Here is a 25,605-nt window from a genome sequence, read left to right on the forward strand (position 1 = left end):
GAGGACGAGAGTGAAAATGGTGGCCTCCCAGTGTCCACCTGGAGGAGCCGAAAACTCGGGGCCCCGCTCCTCAGTGCGCCCCCAGAGAAAAGCAATCACTCCCGTCTCCCTGGTGTCCGGCTGCACTCCGTGCTCACCTGGCCTGTGACCCAGTGTTTCTGTTTATGGCACCTGACCCCGTGTGGAGTCTCCAAACCCAGCAGATCCCTGTGGTGTGCTCCCGGGCCACTCCTCCCGGGGGAGGAAGGGGAGTCTCCCTGGATCTGCCGCTTCTTGGGTCCCTGCTGGAGGAGCAGTGGCCCGACTGTGCCGCGGATCACGGTTTATGACAACCCCGAGCTGAGAGTCCACGCCTTGGCTCCGTCTCTGCAGCCAGCTTCCCTGCTCCTATACCTGGGAGCTCTGCTGCACTCAGGCACCCCTCGTCTTTCTGTGACCCTGAGGGTCCTGAGACCACACTGTCCCAGCAAGGGTTTCACCCCCTGCTTAGCCACTGGAGCAAAGTCCCTCAGTGGAGCAGATTCTAAAAGTTACGATTTTGTGCTCTGCAGCTCTATCACTTGCCAGTAGCGGCTGAGGGAGGCCCCCTCCCCTGCCATCTATATTCCCAAATACTCCCTCGGATTCACTTCTCCGCATGCCCTACCTTCCAGAAAGTGATTGCTTTTCTGTTCAGAGAGTTGCTGCTATTCTTTTCTTCGATCTCCTGTTGAGTTCATAGGTGTTCAGAATGGTTTGATCCCTATCCAGCTGAATTCCTGGGACCAGATGAAATTTAGGTCTCCTACTCCTCCACCATCTTGCTCCTCTTCCAGCTTTGCTTATTTTTAAGATACTCAAAACTATCAAATATGAATTAATTGTATGGTCTTTTATAGTTTGAATTTTTTTCACTAAAAATTTTGTGTTAAGATCCAAGCATTATCTTTGGTGTGCATTGGTGTATTTCCTTTGTACTGCTGTATATTATTCCATTGTGAAGAGTACTACGATTTATTGCTCTGTTCTTTGGTCGTTGGATGTTTGAGTTTTGAACGATTCTTTCCTATTATGAGCAGTTTTGATGGAAACTGCACGTCTCCTGGTGCACAAATGCAGGAGTTTCTCTAGGTTTATGTTTCCCAACATTTCTCTTTTCATGGGACAGAGAAAATACTAGTATTTGTATCACATTTTGGGTTAGAAAGGCAAACTCCTTGAGACCAGTGGTTTATCCTAGGGATACTCTGCCCAAGATGACATATGTATCAGTGGAATTGAGGAACGTTGGGGTATGGAAAAATGCAGAAGCTAATGACAAATTGGTTTTTAAACTAGGTGCTCAAATTTACACTCCCACTAGCCCCTTGTTGGAGCTTCTCTTGGCCTACATTCTGTGGGTGATCTGGTGTTGTAAGAATTCTAAAATATTGCGAATATACTGTCTGTAAAATAGTATCCAATTGTAGTCTTGATTTACACTTCTTTTTACTGATGAGTTAGAGCATCAGTTTGTATAGGTTCTGTTCTGTGAGCTCTCTGGTCTTCCCTTGTGCTATTTTTCCAAGTGTGTTTTCTAACTGATTTAAAGGTAGTTTTTAGGGGCGCCTGGGTGGCTCAGTCGTTAAACGTCTGCCTTCGGGTCAGGTCATGATCCCAGGGTCCTGGGATTGAGCCCTGCATCAGGCTCCCTGCTCGGCGGGAATCCTGCTTCTCCTTCTCCCACTCCCCCTGCTTGTGTTCCCTCTCTTGCTGTGTCTCTCTCTGTCAAATAAATAAATAAAATCTTAAAAAAAAATAGGGGTGCCTGGGTGGCTCAGTCGTTAAGTGTCTGCCTTCGGCTCAGGTCATGATCCGAGGGTCCTGGGATCGAGCCCCACATCGGGCTCCCTGCTCGGCGGGAAGCCTGCTTCTCCCTCTCCCACTCCCCCTGCTTGTGTTCCCTCTCTCGCTGTGTCTGTATCTATAAAAAAATAAAGAAAAAATCTTTAAAAAAATAAAGGTAGTTTTTATTTTCTTTTATTTTTTAAAAAATATTTATTTATTTTAGAGGAGAAAGTGAGTGTGTGCAAATTGGGGGTGGGGCAGGGGGAAAGAATCTTCAAGCATAGTCCCTGCTGAGTGTAGAGCCTGACCCAGGGCTTGATCTCATGACCCATGAGATCATGACCTGAGCTGAAACTAGGACTTGGACGCTCAACCAACTGAGCCACCCAGGTGCCCGTTTTTCTTTATTTTATTTCAGTTTCCTTAATTTAGAATACTAATCATATGCTGTTTTGTACATACTTTCCACAGGTGATGTTTCTCTTTACGTGTCTTTTGGCAACCATAATTTCTTAAATTTAATATAGTTTAATTTATATAAACCTTTCCTTATATACATTTATTTATAAATTCAGTATATTGATTACATATTTTTCTTGCTTAGAGAAACCTTTTTTCTACCTCAAGATATTATATTATTTTATAATTTCTGTGAGATTTTTCCTCCCTATTTTCATATTCTCTTTAAATTCTTTTTCTTTTCTTAGTGAACTTATTAGACCTCTAATAGAAAATTGCATCTAAGCAGTGGGCATATTGTTAGAGATCCTGGTATTTTTTGTTTGTTTATTTGAGCTGTTGGTTCCAAGAAAGCTGTGAGCACTGTCCTAACCTGAATGTGGCTTTTCCCTTTCGGCAGATGATTGTGATGAGCCTCTGGGGTCTGCCTTGCCTCAGGCATCATTCAGCAGTTCTTCTGAACTTTCTAGCAGTCATGGTGCCAGATTTGCAAGGCTAAATCGAAGAGATGGTAAGTTTGCTTTTTTCCTTCTGATTGGTTCATGATTAATCTCATTAATTTTCCATTCTTTTGTAATAAAATCATCATAAGTGATATATTGTGAAAGGAAGTACATGTCTCAATCAACGAATGGCTGGAACTCATGGGAAGTATAAGACCTGTAGGACTGGTTCTGGAATGGCAAAGGGTCACATCCTATTTTAAAATCCTGTATCATCATTTCATCACCGAAGGAACTGAATTCCTTCAGTATGGTTAGCTTTATATATCTCTTATAAAATAAACCTTTCTACAACGATATACAATCATTATGTATACAGTAGCCATGAAAATTTAATTAACTATTTCAAATTAAATAGGAAGCTTGCAAGAAGAAGTAATTTTCAAAGATGGTAGTTATTTAAAAATAAGAATCCCTCAATTTGTTTAATTCTCAATGTAGGTGACATGATTTTCTCTTCTGTGGAGGGAAGGGGAACTTAAGAAGTTTTGTGCTCCTTTAGGAATACTCAGTTCATATTGTTGACAATCTCTTTGGTAGGTTGTGTTTGATTGCTTGAATATGTTTAAAGGAAAGTGCAGATAATTAAAAGGCAACCTACTATTGAAGTAGGAGAGAATTTCAAAACTCTGTGCACTTAGAGACAGCATCATCGTGGCCCCTTTCCATAATACGCTAAGGCAAAAGCCATCTGCATTTACATTCTATGGAAAGAGGCTTGGCAATCCTAACACAGAAGACATTTTTAGCAACCATGAAAAAATAGACACCGACATCATATATTATTGAAACCGTGATTTGCTCATTTATTATCCCCTTCTAGCATGCCATATGTCAGCCACTTCTTTTCATTTTTCTCCTTGATGTTATCCTCGGTACTGTTGTAATGCCTGAGCACAATGAACGTTGGCCATAACAAATAGATCATACATGTGTGTGTCTGTCTGTAGTTTGCCATCTGGTACACATGATAAATATCTAACACTTTAGCATGACCTAAAATTTAAGTTTATTTTAAAATGATATCTCCTCTTATTTGAGACAATCCCTTATGTGTGTTTGTGGGTGTGAAAGCATCAGTGGGAGAGCAAGCACGGAGATCCTTGTATCAAATGGGGAATTTGAGGAGCCTTGAATACATTTGTGTAGACACAGCTTGTTTGACTTTTATTTGCCTTGTAGTGAGGGTTAATGGTCACACTGGACTCTCTCTCCCTATTTGCAGTTCTGAATTCTTGACTGACCATAGGCAAGTGAGCTCTCCTAACCCCTCTGGAGACCAGTCCAGCTCTTGTCTACATGGTTCTCCCAGCAGGAATGCTGACATCACAACACTGATCTTACAGTGAGGTCTCCATCTTATTACATTCCTTTTCAAAGTAGGGCAGGGTTTTACATTTACCACGGCTCTATTTGAGTAGTAAGAGCTTTCCTAAGATTTGGCCCGTGGAAGGATACAAAATTTAATTTAACTATGTATCTTTATTTCATTTGTTGAGATGCAATAAATCACACAAAATATATATGTTATTAATTGGATCGAATCATATTTTACATTAATTTATAGACTCATCACAAGTCTCCATCAGTGAGACTCATTTTCATTCTTAATTCGTTTCTGTGGCTCTTGGTGAACCACAATATCAAACTTCATGAATCTCATTTGCATGTTAATGAAATGGAGAAACAAAACAGGATCATTTTAATTATCTTTTGCTGGTTGTCAACCTACTTGATTACATTTTTTCTTTTTTCTTTCCTCTTAATTACATCAAGTGTTTACAAAGGAATGTCAGATTTTGAGTGATTTATTAAAGGCTATATATTATTTCTACTGTCAACATTTCTTGTAGTTTATTTATTTATTTTTAAAGGTTTTATTTATTTATTAGAGAGCAAGAGAGAGCATGAGTGGGAGACAGGGAGAGGGAGAAGCGGACTTCCTGCTCAAGCGGGCTCCCTGCTCATCAGGGAGCCTGATGTGGGACTCGATCCCAGGACCCTGTGATCATGACCCAAGCCAAAGGCAATTTGTTAACTGACTGAGGCACCCAGGTTTCCCTCCTTGTTGTATGTTTAGATCAGGCTGTGGAAGGGTGTTTAGTCAAGTCAGGAGGTCATGTATAAATAAACGAAATCAACAAATAAAGGTCACAGCATCCCAGAAACACAGATAGAGTGACCTCTTCCCTGTGGAATCTAGAAAACTTAGAGCCAAAGAACAGACAAACAGGAAACAAAGAATCAAGCTCATCCAGCTGCTGTTCTCCATCTGTGAGGTAAATGCCATGGTTAACTGTGAAAATAAGGAGGCCTCGTTATTCCCGTGGTGGGAGAAGGAGACCAGGAAAAGATATTGAATGTGATGAGTCTACCAGGAGGGAGGAAGAAAAATGAAAATTTTTTGAAGGTATATTAATTTAATTTTACCACTGGAGTGCTGTTGTGGGTTGAGTTGTGTGTGTCCCCCGAAAGGATGTATTCAAGTTCTCACCCTGATACCTATGAATGTGACTCTATTTGGACATACGGTCTCTGCGGTATGATCAAGTTAAGGTCATATGGGATTAGGTCATAGTGGCTTAGGGCCGGTGAGCTCCACATCAGGCCTTCTAAAGAGAATGAGATTTGGAGACACACCGAGACAGAAGAGACCAAGAGAAGAAGGCCATGTGGAAATGGAAGGTGTAGAAATGGAAGCAGAAATTGGAATGCTATGGCTACAAACCAAGAAATGTTTGTATTGCTATCAACTACCAGAGGCTAGGAGAAGTCAGGGAAAGAGTCTTCTCTAAAACTCCAGAGGGAGGAGCATGGACCTGCCGACACCGTGGTTTTGGACTTCCAGCCTCCAAAACTGTGAGAGAATAAGTTCTGTTGTTTTAAGCTGCCCAGTTAGTGATATTCAGTGATAGCAGCCCTGGGAAACTCATACAAGTGCCATCGAGTAAATGACTTCTTTTCCATACTTGTTTGTACTGGGAAGATGCCTCTCCATTTGAACCTGAAAGATATCATAGCTCAGAGAAGTGTAATCCAGATGCAATGGTAAACCACACAGACAAACAAAAACTCAGCACTGTTAATACTGGCTACGTAATGGAATTCAGCCTCTCTCTGCCCTTATATAATACATATTGTTGCAGTTTCAGTGTCCTTTGAATTATGATGGGCAACTAATGTTACTGTTGTCAATGTCAACTTCAAACAGGCTCTAGTGCACCATTTGATAGTCCAAGTGTGTACTTAGGACAGAATATAAGGAAGCCACATAAGTAGAACTGTTCTTTATGCTGCAATGTAATCCAAATGACAGTTTTTATTTTCATGTACTCAGGAAACCTAGGAAATGGTTTATTGCAAACTGATATACTTGTGTCTACCTGTAAAATAATAAAGCAGTAAATAAAGTTATTATGCAGAGCAAAAATAAAATACTTATATGTATGAGTGCAAACATATATATGTACATGTATTTATTTATATAGCAGATTGCTTCCATAACTGAAAAATACTGCAAGTTTTCTCTCATCTATTCTGTAAGATCAAAATACATCCTGTTTTGCTAGAAAGTTGAATGTTTGTCTCTATTTTCCCACTGTCAGTTTTTTTAACTGCCGCTAAACCCTTCTACTCTAAATGCTTGTGGAGCAATGTTTTCCCCATGCCTATAGAATTTGCTGTTAAAATGAACCATCTATCTGTAGAGAAATTAGCATATTTGGTTAATTGACAGAGAGAACTCCCATTTTTGGATGTACTTTTAATGAGAATAATTATGATATTCTATACAGAGTTATTTGGTGATTTTTACTGCCCTAAATCATTGTACTTGTTCACATACAACTATTATGCCTAAATTAAAACCCAAAAGCTAAATCCCCAAGGTATGCATGATGCGTGTCAGTGCTGAAGAGGACAGATGAGGTGAATGTTTCCTGCGGTTAAACATATTGCATAAAATCTTTTATAATTATCACATTTTAAAAATGATAACATTAATGCACTTAATAACCAATACTTTATGAGGAAAAGAGTAAGAGATGAATTTTGCACAGCACTGGAAAAACTCAAGCCTAAGCAAAGGGGAGCCTCGTTGGCACCCTCGTTGGTGTGGGTCAGGAGTGTCCTGAGATGTCCCCAGGACCAGAAATGGGGTGGGCAAACTTCCTGACTGAGAAGAACACGGATTGGGTACATTAGGGATGGCCTTTTCTTGTATGTGTTAGAGAACAAAAGATGCCAGCAGTTTATTTGCTTCTATATCACCTGATTCCCCATTACACCCAGAATCTGATTTGCCCGAGTAAGCCCTTGGCACCTGAATAATTATCAAAATTGCAAGGGGCATACACCTCCATGCTGATTCGGGCTGTGCATGCAGCTCTGCCTGATTCTTCTGTCTCCTGCCCTAATTTATCTCCGGGATTAGGAGATATACAGTTCTTAACAGTGAGATGAGAGCATTTAAACCCAAATAAATCCCTGAATAGTCAGATCCCTGAGAGTTACCCCTGTAGTCACAGAACACAAGCATTCCCCACACACTTGAACCTTAGCTAACCTACGCTCATACTCTCTCTCTCCAGTGGATCATAAAATTTTAGATGAAAAGCAGACACTTCAGTGTTAGACATATCTGAGACCAAGTCACCCTTCTTGGGTTTAAATCACTGCTACCTCTTAACTCATTTAAGGATGGAAAAAAAAATAACCACTGTGCACGAATTTCCTAATTTTCTTTCCTTTTAATTTTAAGATTTATTTATTTATTTGAGAAAGCATGTGCATGCATGTGCAGGGGAAAGGGGCAGAGGGAGAGGGTGAGAGCATCCTAAGCAGACTCGGGGCTGAGGGCAGAGCCTGATGAGGGTTCCAAGTGGGGCTCCATCCCACGACCCTGAGATTACAACCTGAGCCGAAACCAAAAGTCGGATGCTTAACCAACTGTGCCACCCAGACACCCCTTTAATTTCCTCATTTTCTATTGGAAGAATAGGGATGATGCTGAAATGGTATTGGCTCTATTGAAAATGATCTTGGCTCTGGTTTGACCACAAGAAAAGCACAGTTCCAAGAGAATGTTAAACAGTTTCAAAGTGTGTCCTGCTCATTAACTGCAGTTTAGCAAACCTCACAGGACCAAATGCATACATTACAAAGGGAAATTTGGGCTTCCATATAACTCTGGTAGGAAGAGTGGATTTCTTCCTGATTAATTTTAAAGCAAAACAGGAATTATAGTTATATTTCATATGTTCATTATTAGCTTGAAGTAAAGATAAAACGTTCTCCTATATCCTTAGTCAAAGCCTGTGAACTAGGGTGATCTGATGATTTTACTTAAAATATTTTACTTTTTTTAGGAATTGGAAATTGGTTTATGAAGTTAAAAAAGAACTTCCAAAGAGATTAACATTTTGATAAAGTTTTGGAAAATGAAGTCCTACATCAATTTTATGGTCCATGGTGTGTCATCTGTGCTTATAGATTATATTTTGTATGCTGGCCTTGAGAAGGTGGAATAAAAATGAGTGAAGATTTATATCTTATTTCTCCATATATGTATATCTTGTGCTCATTAAAACAGAGGGGAGTTTGCTGCCATTTCTGTGATTCGTATAGAATCACTTCCACTCTTCTTTGAGTCACTTGACTTCACACTAGAGGTGGCTGCCCACCTGGCCGCTTGGCTCTCTCTTTACTTCGGGTGTCGCCCTCCCCTCGGGGCTCCTTCCGTAAGGGTATGTTCCATTCTCTTCTCATTTCTCCTGCCAGAGTCCCGTTCTTGCCTCTATCTTCTCTTCATCGTCTTTGTCTTCCCTGTAGCACACTTCCTTCAGCTCTAAATCAATCTGATAATGTAATCTGAGTGAATGTGCCAAGTAGCCAATCCTAAGCAATTTATAGTGATAAAAAATCTGGTTTTGGCAACACAGAAACTAGATCATAATACTAAGCTGTGAGTCGCCTTAGGGAAATGAAATTACCTCTTTTTCTCCTTTCCTATAGAAGTATGGGGTTGAATTCAAGGATCTCTAAACCCTGACAATACACTCTCTTTATTTGTACTACTCTATAGGTGATATCTTTTCTTTCCAACTCACTCTAATAATGGAGATTTTTTTCAAAGCATGTTGAGTGAGTAAAATTGAAGGCCCTTCAATAAGAAAGTAAGTAGGGTACGTCAAGGCAGATTGTTCTTCTCTGTCCTCTCGAATGAAAAGACACAGCATGCTCCTGGCTTAGGAAATGTCTTAACCTGCCATAAAATCTAGGAATTCAAGTTACAGATATGATCCCTACTGAAATTGATATAATGGCTCAAATTTGGTCAATTAAAATACATTCATAAAATTTAAAACTATCATTAATACATAACATACCTTTCTTTGTGTATATCTAATACTTTTCAGAGTGCGGGGTAGGAAAATTTCACATGAACCTTAGGCAGTTTGTAGATCTTCATTTCTTGGGGTCAGAGAAAACCATGAGTTAAGTAATCACGTGTTGTGTTAGGTGGATTCTCCCAGAAGCACACCCTGGCCAATGATAAGGTGCCAGTGGTTTATTAGGGGATACCTACCAGGAGAAAACAGGGAGGTGGGAGAGAAAGCAGAGTGAGGAAGGCAAAGAAACCAACAATTACAAGTCAAGTCCCACACACAGCCTGACCCCCAGGAAATTCTGGATGATCAAATTGTACCTAAGATGTTGTCCTACCTCATGGTAAAGGAACTAAGTCTAGCAGGGTGGCTCATTGTATAATCAGTTTAGGAAAGTTCATGTCTTAGGCAACTTGGGCTGCAGTAACAAAATACCGTAGAGGTCTTAAATGATAGACATTTATTTCTTGCAGTTCTGGTGGTTGGGAAGTCTGAGATCAAGATGGTGGCAGATTCCGTTTCTGGTGAGAGCCTGCTTTGGCTAGCAGACAGCCACCTTCTTGCTGTGTGCTCATGCAGCCTTTCCTTGATGTGTTTGTGTGGAGAGCGCATCTCTCTGTCTTTCTCTTCTTAAAAGGGCACTAATCCCATCATGAGGGGCCCACTCTGAAGACCTAATCCAAACCTAAATACTTCTAAAAGGCACCAAGTACCATCACATTGGGGGTTAGGACTTCAGCTATGAATTTTGGGGAGACACATTTGGTCTGTAACTGCTGCATTTCTATAATAAACCAACCAGAAAGTGTTAACTGCTTGAAGCTATCTGATAAAAACTCAAGATAGCCAGGCCTTCAAGGGGCAAAGATCCTGGAGAGAAAGGAAATAGTATATAGTGAGCCTGACAGTTTCTGCACCAAATAACAGAGGTTCCAAATATATAAAGAAAAATGGACAGAAACAATAGGAGAAACAGACAATCCAAATTGAAACACAACCAGAGTGAGTGGGTTTTAACTGCTTCTCTGTATCTCATTAAAGAAGTAGGCAAAAAACAATGAAAGTACAGAAGATTTTAACAGCAAAGTTAACAAATTTGACAAAATATGTAAATGTGTAATTTATATTTATATAATGGGTAGGTTGTATAAAACCCTGCCCCCAACAACTACAGAATCCGCATTCTTATCCAACGTACCTTTAAGTATTTACTTAAACTTATTCTGGGCCATAAAAATTGTTTTTGAACAAATCTCAAAGGATTTAAATCCTATAGAATAAGTCCCTTGGGTATAGTTGAATTAAGCTAGAAATCAATAATTAAGGAAAAGGTAAAAACCTAGAAAGGTGTGGAATTTAATTAGTGTACCTTCTAAAAAGAAATCTCAATGGAAATTAGGCCATATTTTAATGCAGTGATAACCAAATACGGTAGGTCAAAATTGAGATGCAGCTTAGTCCAAACTGATAGCCTTACTTGCACATATTACAAAAGAAGGCAGGCTAAATATTAATGATCCATCCATTGCCTACTTCTTCAGTTTCCCGAGGAAACTCTTAAAAAATGACAAATTAAACCAAAAGTAAGGAAAAGGGAAAGGAAAAAAGAAAAGTGCATTAATTAATGAAATAGAAAACATGCAATACAATCAATAAGACAAAAATATAACAGGATATTCCAACAAACTTTCTGCTAATCATGGTGAAAATTTAAATGAACTGAAAAAATTATTTGAAAAACACAACCTAAAAAGTTGTGCCCAAGAAATAAAATGGACAATTTAAATATCCCTCTGTCTGTTAAAGATAGTGAATCCATAATTCACATGCTCCAACAGAGAAAACTGCAGGCAAAAATGCCTTCATACGTGAATTTTTCCAGATACTTTTAAGGAAGATAAAACTCTAATCTTCTACATTCTCTTCCAGAGGACAGAAAAAAAGTCAAAATACTTCCCAACTCATTCTGTGAGGCCAGCATAACCTTGATACCAAACCCCTGTCAAGGACAAACAAGAAAGGAAAATTAAAAGCCACTCTCTCTCATGAATATAAATGCAAAATACTCCAAACAAAACGTTAGCATATATGTGTGGAGGGACTGGGACTGAGCCTCAGAATGAGAATGACGCTCTTGGCTGGAAGGCACACATACTCTGCAAGCAGGGTGGGTTGCATCACCAAAGAAACAGTGAAAGCAGGGGCCTGGAGCCTTCTATTCTGATACTGTACATAAGACTCCCGAGCATCTTCCCCAGGAGGGGATTGCACAGAAGTGTGAGGATAGCCAGCAGTAGAAAACCATCTTTTTTTTTTTTTTTTTTGTATCCACTTTTTTTTTATTATGTTAATCACCATACATTACATCATTAGTTTTTGATGTAGTGTTCCATGATTCATTGTTTGCATACAACACCCAGTGCTCCATGCAGAACGTGCCCTCTTTAATACCCATCACCAGGCTAACCCATCTTCCCACCCCCCTCCCCTTTAGAACCCTCAGTTTGCTTTTCAGAGTCCATAGTCTCGCATGGTTCTTCTCCCCCTCCGATTTCCCCCCCTTCATTCTTCCCCTCCTGCTATCTTTTTCTTCTTCTTTTTTAACATATGATGTATTATTCGTTTCAGAGGTACAGATCTATGATTCAACAGTCTTGCACACTTCACAGCGCTCACCATAGCACATACCCTCCCCAATGTCTATCACCCAGCCACCCCATCCCTCCCACCCCCCACCACTCCAGCAACCCTCACTTTGTTTCCTGAGATTAAGAATTCTTCATATCAGTGAGGTCATATGATACATGTCTTTCTCTGATTGACTTATTTCGCTCAGCATAATACCCTCCAGTTCCATCCACATCATTGCAAATGGCAAGATTTCATTCTTTTTGATGGCTGCATAATATCCCATTGTGTGTGTGTGTGTGTGTGTGTGTGTGTGTGTGTGTGTGTGTATACCACATCTTCTTTATCCATTCATCTGTTGATGGACATCTTGGCTCTTTCCATAGTTTGGCTATTGTGGACATTGCTGCTATAAATATCGGGGTGCATGTACCCCTTTGGATCCCTACATTTCTATCTTTGGGGTAAATACCCAGTAGTGCAATTGCTGGATCGTAGGGTAGCTCTATTTTCAACTTTTTGAAGAACCTCCATACTGTTTTCCAGAGTGGTTGCACCAGCTTGCATTCCCACCAACAGTGTAGGAGGGTTCCCCTTTCTCCGCATCCCCACGAACATCTGTCGTTCCCTGACTTGTTAATTTTAGCCATTCTGACGGGTGTGAGGTGGTATCTCATTGAGGTTTCGATTTGGCTTTCCCTGATGCTGAGTGATGTTGAGTACTTTTTCATGTGTCTGTTGGCCGTTTGGATGTCTTCTTTGGAAAAATGTCTGTTCATGTCTTCTGCCCATTTCTTGATTGGATCATTTGTTCTTTGGGTGTTGACTTTGATAAGTTCTTTATAGATTTTGGATACTAGCCCTTTATCTGATATGTCATTTGCAAATATTTTCTCCCATTCTGTCGGTTGTCTTTTGGTTGCTGACTGTTTCTTTTGCTGTGCAAAAGCTTTTTATCTTGATTGTATCCACTTTTATTAGAGACTGTGGTAATTAGAAATGTGCCGTAATCTGTTGGACACGTCTTGGGTGACACTTAGATCCTCTCAGCCACACCTCTTTCTCCAGCCAGTGAGGTAAGGAGCGAGTCCAGCTTCCAACAGGTGTAAAAGGGCCTCCTCTGGGATTGTACCACTTACCTGAAACTTCCTGCCCATGGTAACCTTGATGTTCCCAGAGGATCCACGGGGCATTATAACTCTGATAGTGGAGTATGGGGAGTAGTACCTGCCTGTGAGGCTAATCTTGAGCAATAGAGGACAAAAAAGGGATGCATAAAATGTCCTTAGGGTGGAAAGTTCTGAGATGCATCTCAATAAGGCTGCTCAGAAGTGTTAAACTTCTCATTTTATTCATACACTGTTTTTCTGATTTTGTTTCGTTGTCCGTGTTGTCTTGTATCTCATTGAGCTGCTTTCTGATGATTATTTTGAATTCTTTGTTAGGCAGTTTGTAGATCTTCATTTCTTTGGGGTGAGTTGCTGGAAGTTTATTAGTGTCCTTTGGTGGTATCATGTCTATCTGATATTTTGTGATCTGTATAACCTTGCCTTGTAGTTTGCATTTGAAGGAGCATCACGGGACAGGTCCCTGGGAAGGCAGGATTAGTCCCAGACTGTGTCTGAGAGGGCCTGGAACTGATTCAAATGGTCCACAGCTTGGACCAAGGTCTGCAGGCCATCTTTCAAGGGCATGGAAGAACATGTCTCCTGCCCGACTTCTGGGTGGGCAGGGCTACTCAAGGACTGTGGCTAAAAGGGGCTGGAGCCAAATCGTGGGGCCACTTCGGGGTCCACTAGGATCAAAGTAGGCACGCCTACCTCTGGAGGCGGGAGTGGGTGTGCTCCCTCCGTGTGCCTGAGTGGGCAGGACTGCTTCCGGACTGCAGCTGACAGGGTTTAGAATGGGCTGCAGGACCCCTTCAAGATCCACAGTCAGACCGAGGTTTGAGGGCTGACCTCTGGGGGCAGGCTCCTGGAGGACCGGCAGGACTGCTTCCTGATCTGGCAGTGAGGGGCCGGCCCAGTCCCCACATTGGCGGAACTGCTCCAGGAGCAGCTGGGAGGGTCAGAGCCCAGTTACAGAGCTGTTTCAGGATCTTCTTCCGGATGGAAATTGGAGGGCCTGCCTCCACGGGTGCAGTTGGGTGTGTCTCCTGGTGCGACCCTGGGAGGGCAGAATTGCTCCTGGCCTGTGGCTGGGTCCCAGGGCTCCCATGAAGGCATTTTTGTCCATGGACGGCTGCCAAACTATTGTTGCTCGGGGGGCATATGAGCAGGAGACTTCCTATTCTGCCATGTTGCTGACATCACTTCATATATTCTGTGTCTAGCTATCATTATCATCGTCTGTCTAATGATCTGTAATTTAAAACCTGCTCCTATAAATTATCTCATTTGATTTTTAAATGTAACCCCTTTGAAGACTGCCCTGCAGATGTAATTCCATGAGAAAAGATGTGGAAAAAATTACATGATTATGTAAGGCTTTCTCTATGTTTCTTCTCAAATAGGACTTTATATCAAAGATTTTCTCCCTCACTGGGAATTGTCAGGTCCTTAAAGGTCTAATAATTTAAGTAGAAAGCTAGCCCCAAATCCTATTTAAGTGATTTAAGGATTGTTATTTTTCTCTTATCTTTTTTACCTTTTTAAAAAAAGTTGACATGTAATGAATATTAACAATAGAATATAAAAGGGACACACGTAAGATGGACTATATAATTGGCCATATAAACTATAACTGATTTAATAGACAATATAAAAACATCTGACTGTATAAAAATGAGAATGTTTATGTGGGTTTTTGCAAAGCTTCTTCCTTGACCTTGGCATTGTGCATGCCCTCCTAGAACAAGCTGGTCCACTGTCAGGGCCTCAGGAGGAGGCCTGTGCAGACAATTCCCACATTTGTGCTGGAGGAGGAACATGTCTAACAATCTCCCTTCTTATATTTTCAACTGCCTGCTGGAATTTTCCAGCTGCCTACGAGATGTCTTGTCTTTACAGAAAAGCTCAACATATCTTAAGTTAAATATATCACCTTCAAACCAGCTTCTGCTTGTAATTATTTTTCTTTTTTTTATTAAAGGATTTTATTTGTTCATTTGAGACACAGAGATACAGAGAAAGAGAAGAGAAAGCATGAGCAGGGAGAGAGGCAGAAGGAGAGGGAGCAGCAGGCTCCCTGCTGAGCCAGGAGTCCGATGTGGGGCTCGATCCCAGGACCCTGGGATCATGACCTGAGCCGAAGGCAGACACTTAACCATCTGAGCCACCCAGGCGCCCCTGTAATATTTTTCTTTTCTGGTTCCTGGTGGTTATCTTAATCACCATGGCTTAACATTCTTAGAATCACCTTTTATTTCTCTCTTGATCCCTCCTCCTGAAGATGATAAGTTCTGTGTGTGTGTGGATGCATGGTTTGCAATCTGTCTATTCTATTCTATTTTTTTTTAGTTTCCATTGCTACTACCCTAGTGCAGTTTTGGATTTCTAACCAAGGTTATTTTAATAGACCCATAACTGCTCATGCAATTTTGAGGCTTTCCTCAATAAAAATAAATTTTCAATTGCAGTTGTGACCTTGTTTTTGCCTGTTTAAAGTTTTTCAACCCCACCTTTATTGCACAAATGGATGTTTCTGAATGTGCTTTCTAAAGTCCAGCTAATACTCTGCAGTGGTTGGGCAGATAATTTGGTAGTTTTAAGGAAAGAGGAAAAAAATATTCATAAACTTTTTTCAGGTTAAATAGTAAGATAATCTATGAATTGTCTACCATTTACTGACAGAGTATAGTTTCCCTTAACTAATCCATCTTTGCTTAATTTGTGTGTTCTTATATTTGTTCTACAGACTTAATTATTTAATCTAAATAAACCTAATAAGTACTACATGGTATTAATTCTATGATTAGCACAAACACATATAAAGAGCTCATTGATGCATAATAGTATAAATAGAATAAAAAAGTAAGAAATAGAAATTTGAACAATTTCATAAACATAAGGAGTGACCATGATTTTAGTGCAAAGAATAAAACACACAAGCTGGGATATGTGAATATTTGAATGTGGTGATTTCATACAAGCATCTAAATAAGGAAAGCACTAGATAGAAAAGCAGAGATATTGGATCTAGTAGACAAATCAACTCTCTTAAGTATGCTCAAGGAGCCAAAAGAAATGAGAATAATGTCTCAACTAGGGAATATCAAAAGAGAGTTACACATTTTAACAAGGAAATAAACTAGTGTTTCTAATCTGAATGTTATGAATTTTTTCTGTCGTGAAAAAGAACAGAACTACATATGCGTCCAAGCTGCACTCCTTATAGCAAAAGAACCAAACCAAAACAAAACAAAAAACCAAAAAACCATCTCATTATTGATATGATGGTGAGCAAAGTAGAATAAGCTGTTTGCAGAATTCCTCTATCAAAAGACACTGTCAAAACCTATATTTTTTTAGTGGCTCTAAATGTGGAAGAGTAACTATTCTGAGAAAATGCTAGCCGACTCCTGCTTTCTTCCATATAAGAACTACTTTGATTTCTAAGTTTTAATCCTGCTTTTGCCTTTATAAGAGCAAAACCAGTCATCAGTCCTTCAGTCTGGTTCGCCTTAGTGACCCATACTGTTGGAGAAAACATTTTTTCCTCCTGTTTGGGGTCATTTGGTTGCCATCTTGCAGACTGGAGAATGCAGTGGGGCTGGATTGAGGTGGCAGTGGATAGACAGGAGGGACTTCATTCACGGAAGATGGTTGGCAGACAGGAGCAGGTCTCAGTGTTACAGTCTTACCAAACTATGGCCACTGGGATGTGGGGGGTAGGGAGTTCTTTTCACTGTATTGTGCAAACAAGTGGGTAGTAGTTTCTGCGTTAAAGCACACTGGTTAATGTTAGGAAAGGTGAGCCCATAAATTCCTATAATGAAGGAAGACATAAAGACATTTTTAATGACAATAATAATTCCTTCAGAGATATTTCTGTGTGGGGCATGATTTGGGGAGCAGAAATGGATAGGACCTGCCCCCCCTCCCCCGTCCTTCAGCTCCTCTCCCAGCTCAGAGAGGCACATACCATCCAACGCTTAAGGAAAGGGGGTCACTGCACACCTTGGGAACATAGCTAAGTGGGTACCTTTGAGGTCTAGGATATAAAAGATCTGAAGGAGAAATGAGCAGCCTGAAGGAATCCCTTTGCCCTGTATCCCACTGAGGGGAAGAGAGGAGGAAGGTTTGGAAAAGTAGGAAGAGGGTTGGACATGTGCAAACAAGTGTGAAGGCTCGTTTTTCCCTGAAGTCCTGTCTGAGATTAAGTCCAGAGTCGGAAATGTCACGGAGCCCTTCATTCACATTCAGGTATCTGCATGTGAAGGCTGTGAGTAGAGTGGGTGATGGAGGGGAGCCTGCCCACCCAAGACAAGTCACCACATCATTCTGTTGCTGCAGTGTAGACGTGGTAGTGTGGCAGAGACCCCACGGCGGCCCCAGATGGCATGTGGGGAGAACCAGGAGCTACCGTGGGTGCTAAGAACGAATGTAGGAGGTAGGGAGTGGAGAGGTGGGTGTGGGCAGAAGGTCACACCTGGGAAGGGAGGAGGAACATCCAAATGCTGTGATAAAGCAGGTCCTGACCAACCCTTAGCAGGTGACAACAGAGGGCACATATGACTGCATGTGTCTTCCTGTCCCCTGCTCCCAGGGCTGGCAGGAAGGGAAACAGACCCCAGTAAGCATCTGGAAGCTGAAGGTGACAGAAATAAAATCCTGAATCGACTGAGTAATCCATGAACTGGCCCGAGATCCTCAGAAATGATTAGATTGATTTTCTACATTAGACAGAATAGAAACTCAAGAGAGAAAATTAGATTGAGTTAGGGGAAAAAATGCATTTTTCATACCCGAGGCTGTAAGTGAGAAATTTGTAACTGCAATATGATTCTAGCTGCATTGCTCAAGTAGCTCATCTGAGCTGTGGTCAATAACCTGCTGGCTTGTGGGAGCCCACTGTCAGCAGCTCTTCCCAGCTCAGCACTATCAAATTGGGAGCTTGAAATCTGCCACCGGGGGAGCATTTACACCACAGGAATTGACCAGTGCTACAAAGCAGGGCTCCCTCCCCAGAGAACAACATATTAAACACTTAGTAGCATACCACCTACCTGAGTTTATCTCCTAAGAGTCAAAATGTAATGATCTTGGGAAGGAATATTAGAATTTCTTTCACAAATTGGACTGCAATGCAAAGACCTGAACCAAGAGTTCGATGTGTTCCCAGTCCGTGATTGTTGCTTAAAAATATATATGTATATTTATGTTTTTTTGTATACTCACAATACACATGTAAGTTCTTTTTTTAAAAAAATGATTTATTTATTTATTTTAGAGAGAGACAGCATGAGTTGGGGGGGCAGAGGGAGAAGGAGAGAGAGAGAGAGAGAGAGAGAGAATCTTAAGCAGGCTCCACACCCAGTGCAGAGCCTGACATGGGGCTTGATCCCATGACCCTGAGATCATGATCTGAGCTGAAACCAAGAATCAGAAGGTTAACCAACTGTGCCCCTGCACATGTAAGTTCTTTAGCATAGTTTAAAAAACTTGTTTCTAGAACTAAATACAAGTAAGTATATTAAGAATGTATATCCCAAGTTGAAACATTCAAACTTCCAGTTTTTGAGGTTGGACATGTTGGTTGACATGCTATTGGATTTTATGCTAAAAGAAGAACAGCCCACCATTCAGTGTCTATCTTTTATCAAAATATCCAGAAATCTCTGACAGATCCACAAAATCTTCTGTTTTTCTCAGTGACCTAAAAATAGGAGTTAAAATATTTTATTGAGTAACTATCAAGAGTGTGAAGTTAAAGCAGCTGGCTATGTAAGTGGCCCAAACAGATCAAGCTATCCATCATTAAGCTGTGTATAGCCTGGTAAAAGATTGCAAATAATATCTTCTTGTAGGACAATGTGAATAAGCATGCATATTATTAGTGATCCTAAATATTGTTTATTCTATACATTTAAAATTGTAGATTGTCTTTTTTGATATTAATTTATCTAAAGTTGGTGATCCACACGTGTGCCCACCATAAAACACTAAGTGGTCCTCAGATGCTGAAACTTTGACAGTTGTTTTCTTAGCTTTGAATGAAAGACTTTCTGCATTTTGGATCCACTTTCTTTTCCTGCCTTAATGACCACTGCCCTCTCCATGCCCTCTCTCTCCCTTCAGTCCAATTACTGCCATTCTGAAAAATGTGCCTTGCATCTGTCTGCCCTCGTACCATTCCTCTGCTTGGAATGCTCCAGCCCTTCATTTTGACCTTTCAGAATCCTACCCTAGAACGTAAATGGAATGTTTCTGTTTTGCTAATCACTCAGCCAGCAACACTGTCCAGATCCTAAACTTCTGTAGTGTATATCCTGTTTCAGTTCTGCATATAATATACATCACCTGCTCATGTGTCAACTTCCTGTTTCATAAAAAGCAAACTTCCTGAAGTTGGAAGCCATGTCATCTGTGATGAAGAATGGGCTCTGGGGTCAACAGTGTTCAGGGTTTGCCTGATTTTAGCTCTGTGACCTTTTACAAAGGACTACTTCCCTTTGCCTCAGTCTCTTCATGTCTAAATGAGGAAAAATAGTAGTTTCCATCTCACAGGCTTGTTGTGAGAATCAAATGAGTCAGGACAGGGAAGCACATGGGCAACTTCTATTTATAACTAGTGATCCAGAGTCATTCCTCACATTTCTTTTGACTACGTATGCACTAGTGGATATAGTGATCACATTTGGTTCATGAATAGTGGGTATTGGTGGTGAATAGAGCAATACTGATAATTCCTTGTATGTAATAGCTTTCTCTGAGAAGTTTGTGTGTGGTCTAGTACTGAAAACCATAACCAGTCTGTGTGATTAGGGAGATAAATTCTATATTCTTTGTTATGAGGGATGGCATTTAGAGATTTTAAAGAAGGTGGTACTTCATATTCTTCTATTTCCATGTGCTTTCATAGTTTTTTAAAGATTTTATTTATTTATGTATTTAATTTATTTATTTTAGAGAGAGAAAGTGTGCCTGTGTGTGAGTGGGGAGAGGGGCAGAAGGAGAGGGAGAGAGAATTTCAAGCAGACTCTGTGCTGAGCAGGGAGCCCGACTCAGGGCTTGATCTCACAACTCTGAGATCGTGACCTGAGCTGAAATCTGGAGTCAGATGCTCAACCACCTGAGTGACCCAGGCACCCCCCCATTCATAGTTTTTATTAAGAATTAGAAATGATCTAAATTTCATAACCCCTCCTGGATTCAATTTTTTGATATTTTATTTCTGCCTTCTTCCTATTTTTAAAGGGTAGCAGGAAAGTTTAATAGCGTTTAGACTGTTCAAAAACATAAGATCTCACCGCTTTGTAATCTACACATAAACCACAATAACTTAAATGTTAGGATATTTAATTGAGACACTTTATTAAATCAACATTCACCAAATATTCATTTATTCATTGGAATTCAAGAAGCATTTCAGGGACGCCTGGGTGGGTGGCTCAGTTGTTATGCGTCTGCCTTCGGCTCAGGTCCTGATCCTGCGGTCCTGGAATCGAGCCCTGCGTTGGGCTCCCTGCTCAATGGGGAGCCTGTTTCTCTCTCTGCCTGCCGCTTCCCCCTGCTTGTGTGCCCTCTCTCACTGTGTCTCTCTCTCTCTCTGTCAAATAAATAAATAAAATCTTAAAAAAAAAAGCATTTCAGATACTCCAAAAAAAAAAAAAAAGATTGATGAGAATTAATCCGAACTATTTTTTATAAAATAAATGGCAAAAAGAGAGTTTAAGGTACTTTGAAATGTCAACTTTCCTCATTAAAAAAGTCCGTCATTTTACTTTGTTAGTAGAAAGCAAAATTCTTACAGACCTTTGGCCTCCTGAAGTCATCTCAGCATCTAATTTAGTTCTGTTGCTCTGAGTTTGGCCATATTTGAAGGGTAACAGTTCAGCTAATGGCAAGCCTCACTTTTATGTCTGACCAGCTCACAAAAGTTTTTACAAGGTTGGATTTAAATATGACAATGATATTCTGATATGCAGTTTGATTCTTAGTTATTAATTTAACAAATGTAAATAGACTCTATTCTTTCCCGTTACCAAGTTCTCGTAAGTAACAAGGCAGCCTGTGGGAGAGGCGCTATTTGAGCTGGTGCTGAAAGGTGGAGGAAGGAAAGTCCTGGCTGAGTGAGGGGCACAGGAATATACATCATTCAAGTGAAATTGTGAAGAATGAGAATAGACTTCATAGAAAAATGCACTGTTTTCTGAGACTCCAGTGCCTCCAATGCCAAATTGAAGTTGTGTTAAATGCCCTGCCTAAAAGGATTCCTTTTGTTACCAGAAAAATTATTCAACTTGTTTCTATTAAAGCAACTCTGGGAACAGTGACAAAAATAGATTGGCTCTTTAAGAGGCACATATTGAAGATTTCCAGAAGGGTAGGATGTCAGGCAGGAACACAATTTCCTGTCCTCCTCTCCAAAGCCTACACACGTAGCCAAATCCCACTGGCCTTGCTTCCTTCGTTGTCACCGTCCTGGAAGAGCTGTCCCTCTTTTCTAAAGTGAATCAGTCCACGGTTTCCTATATCTTTCAAGCTTCCTCAGGATTCCTGTTCCTTCCATTTTACATCTTCCAAATTTCCCTTCCACTGATGACTTTACTGTCAGCATCACCATTTAGAGGGTTTTCCAAGCTATCATCCTTGACTTTATAAACTTCTTGCCCTTCCAGCATTTGGTATCGAAAGGGGTACCCACAGATCACCGAGCCCTGCCAATGCCCCCTCACTAAGATCCCTCAAGTGCTTTCATGTTTTTTCATTCTTTCACTTACTCAGTTCAAGTTTATATCCCTAGCAACTAACAAATAAAGAAAGTAAGTTTTTAAGAAGGGCTCAAACCAAGGTAGGGATCCTGAAAAGCAAAGGCTACAATGAAAATCACTTTGGAGGTAACAATGACCAGATCTGGCAATTTTTACACATTAGAGATTTCTTTTTCTGTTATTGAAAGGGAATAATTAGAAGTGATTTAAGATTTCAGTCTGAGCAAAGATTGAAATGATGTGGCCATCTGGTTCTGACAGGAGGTAAGGCATCCAGTTTTGGAATGTTGAGCTTGAGATATCTATAGGGCATCCATGAATAGATGTATAGGAAACATTCAGGATTTGGGATACAGATTTCAAAGGAAAGGCAGAGCTCAAAATAAAGATTCAGGCGTCATCATCCAAAAACAAAAAGCTAATCATTGCAGCCACAGGCACGAGAAACGCAGTACACAGAGAATGAAAAGTAAAAGAGGAGAGAATTGTATTAGCTTTCAAACAGAAGTAGAGAAAGGGAGCTCTTTGAAGGATACAGAAAAAGGCTGGCCAAAGGGGCTGAGGAGAGGAAATGAGCTACAGAAGGAAAGGTTTGCTCTAAGTGATTTGGTCATGACTTCTGATCTAGAGATGTTTCCTGATGGCTTTTTCTCAGCTCATTTATTGACCTAGACAAATCTTTTATTCTAAAGATATAGGATGTCAGCATAGCAAAAGCAAAAAGCTTTTTTTCTTTTTTTGAAAGCATCGTCTCTCAAGAATTATGCAAACCATGAATTTCTTATTAAAACTCTACTTGTGTGTCATCTGGGAATTCCATGTGATACCCATCCCTGCATATTGTCCCTCCTGTTTTTATGTGAAGGAACATAAAATGCTAGGAAGTTTGTATCCAGGCTTGCATATAATTTTGTTAAAAATGATAGGCTTAAAAATTGTACAAAGAGTGCCTAACATGACACAATATTCTTCTACTCATTTATGCATCTGTTACAGGAAAGCGCAGTGCCTTTATTTTACTAATTCCAGTATAGTTAACATACAGTGTTATATTAGTTTCAGGTGTACAATATAGTGATTCGTCAATTCCATACATCATCCAGTGCTCATCACAAGTGCACTTCTTTATCCCCATCACCTGTTTCACCCATCCCTCTACCCCCTGCCCTTCCGGTAACCATCAGTTTGTTTCCTATTGTTAAGAGTCTGTTTCTTGGTTTGTCTCACTCTCTTTTTGATTTACTCATTTGTTTTGTTTCTTAAATTCAACACATGAGTGAAATCATATGCTATTTGTCTTTCTCTGACTGATTTATTTACTTGGCATTATACTCTAGCTCCATCCATGACGTTGCAAATGGCAAGATTTCATTCTTTTTTATGGCTGAATAATATTCCATTGTATATCTATACCACCTCTTATTTATCCATTCGTTGATTGATAGATACTTGGGCTGCTTCCATAAATTGGCTATTGTAAATAATGCTGCTATAAACACAGGGGTGCATGTATCTCTTTGAATCAGTGTTTTTGTATTTTTTAGGTACCCAGTAGTGCAAATTACTGGATTTTTAACTTTTTGAGGAACCTCCATACTGTTTCCACAGTGGCTGCACCAGTTTGCATTCCCACCCACAGTGTAAGAGGTTTCCTTTTTCTCCACATCCTTGCCAACACCTGTTATTTCTTGTCTTTTTGATTTTAGGCCATTTTGACAGGTGTGAGATGATATTTCATTGTAATTTTGATTGGTATTTTCTAATGATGAGTGATGTTGAGCATCTTTCCATGTGTCTGTTGGCCATCTGGATGTCTTTTTTGGAGAAATGTCTGTTCATTTCTTCTGCCTATTTTTAGTTGGATTATTCATTTTTTGGGTGTTGAGTTTTATAAGTTCTTTCTATATTTTGGGTACTAACCTGTTACCAGATGCATCATTTGCAGTTACTGTCTCCCATTCAGTACGTTGCCTTTTAGTTTTATTGATTATTTTCTTCGCTATGCAGAAGCTTTTTATTTTGATATAGTCCCAGTAGATTATTTTTGCTTTTATTTCCCTTGCCTCATATCTAGAAAAATGTTGTTATGGCTCATGTCAGAGTACTTACTGCCTGTGCTCTCTTCTAGGATTTTTAAGGCTTCAGGTCTCATATTTGGTCTTTAATTCATTTTGAGTTTATTTTTGTATATGGTGTAAGAAAGTGATCAAGTTTCATTCTTTTGCATGTTGCTGTCTAGTTTTCCCAACACCATTTGTTGAAGAGACTTTTTCCCATTTGGTATTCTTTCCTCCTTTTCAAAGAGTAACTGACCATTTTGTTGCGGGTTCATTTCTGGGTTTTCTATTCTGTTCCATTGATCTGTGTGTCTGTTTTTGTGCCAGTACCATACTGTTTCGATTACTACAGTGTTTAATATAACTTAAAGTCTGGAATTGCAGTACCTCTAGCTTTTCTTTTTTCTTGTGTTTTTTTAGAGAGCATGCACAAGTGGTAGGGGGAAGGGCAGAAGGAGAGGAGGAGAAAGAATCTTAAGCAAGCTCCATGCCCCGCGTGAAGCCCTATGTGGGGCTCAGTCTCACCACCCTGAGATCATGAGCTGAGCCAACATCAAGAGTTGGAGGCTTAACCAGCTGAGCCACCCGGACGCCCCGGTCTGTTGATATTTTGATAGGGATTGCGTTAAATGTGTAGATTGCTTTGGGTAGTGTAGACATTTTAACAGTATTTTTCTTCCAGTCCATGAACATGGAATGTCTATTTCTTTGTGTCATCCTCAATCTCTTTCATCAGTGTTTTGTAGTTTGCAGAGTACAGGTCTTTCACCTCTTTGGTTAGGTTTATTACTAGGTATCCTGTTGTTTTTGGCGCAATTGTAAATGGGCTTGTTTTCTTAATATCTCTTTCTGCTTCTTCATTATTAATGTATAGAAATGCAACAGATTTCTGCACATTGATTTGTATCCTGTGACTTTACTGAATTTGTTTATCAGTCCCAGTAGTTTTTTGGTGGAGTCTTTAGGGTTTTCTATATATAGTATCATGTCGTCTGCAAATAGTGGAAGTTTCACTTCTTCCTTACCACTTTGGATGCCTTTTATTTCTTTTTGTTGTCTAATTGCTATGGCTAGGACTTCCATTACTGTGTTGAATAAAAGTGGTGAGAGTGGACATCCTTGTCTTGTTCCCGACCTTGGGGGAAAAGTTCTCAGTTTTTCCCCATTCAGTATGTTGTTTGCTGTGGGTTTTTCATATATGGCCTTTATTATTTTGAAGTATATTCCCTCTAAACCTACTTTTTCGAGGGATTTTTTTTTTATCATGAATGGTTGTACTTTGTCAAATGGTTTTTCTCCATCTATTGAAGTGATCATATGGTTTTTACCCTTTCTCTTATTGATGTGCTGTATCACATTGATTAATTTGTGAATATTGAACCACCCTTGTTTCCCGGGAATAAATCCCACTTGATCTTGGTGAGTGATTTTAAGAAAAATGTATTGTTGGATTTGGTTTGCTAGTATTTTGTTGAGGATTTTTGCATCTTTGTTTATCAGAGACATTGGCCTATAGTTCTTTTTTTGGTCTTTTTTTTTTGGTAATATCTTTATCTGGTTTTGATACCAGGATGATACTGTCTTCATGGAATGAATGTGGAAGTTTTCCTTCTTCTATTTTTTAGAATAGTTTGAGTAGAATAGGTATTAACTCTTCTTTAAGTGTTTGGTATAATTCACCTGTGAAGCCATTTGGTCCTGGAGTTTTGTTTATTGGTTGTTTTTTGATTACTGAAAATCAGTGCCTTTAAATAGAAATATAAAGTTGTTGACATTTATGATTGACTGTTAAGCCAAGCTGACTCTGGAAATACTACATTCATATTTCCTAAAATTACAAATTGCTTATTTTTAAAAGCCACTTTGAGGTATGATTGATACACAAAAACCTG

At 39.9% G+C, this 25,605-nt stretch overlaps 1 protein-coding gene across 6 annotated transcripts in view; it reads left to right on the top strand.

Moving 5' to 3' along the window:
* Positions 1–25,605, top strand: part of CNTNAP4 (contactin associated protein family member 4) — a 258,259-nt gene that overhangs the window by 46,594 nt on the left and 186,060 nt on the right. For all 6 annotated transcript variants that reach the window (XM_028095590.2, XM_028095603.2, XM_028095618.2 and 3 more), the window contains exon 2: positions 2,666–2,776. In XM_028095590.2, the coding sequence (XP_027951391.1) occupies positions 2,666–2,776 (111 nt within the window). The remainder of the gene's footprint in view (positions 1–2,665; positions 2,777–25,605) is intronic.

The sequence above is a fragment of the Eumetopias jubatus genome, unplaced genomic scaffold (assembly GCF_037043125.1).
Source record: "Eumetopias jubatus isolate StellerSeaLion01/CBP00866 unplaced genomic scaffold, mEumJub1_p1.0 scaffold_10, whole genome shotgun sequence".
Taxonomy (NCBI): domain Eukaryota; kingdom Metazoa; phylum Chordata; class Mammalia; order Carnivora; family Otariidae; genus Eumetopias; species Eumetopias jubatus.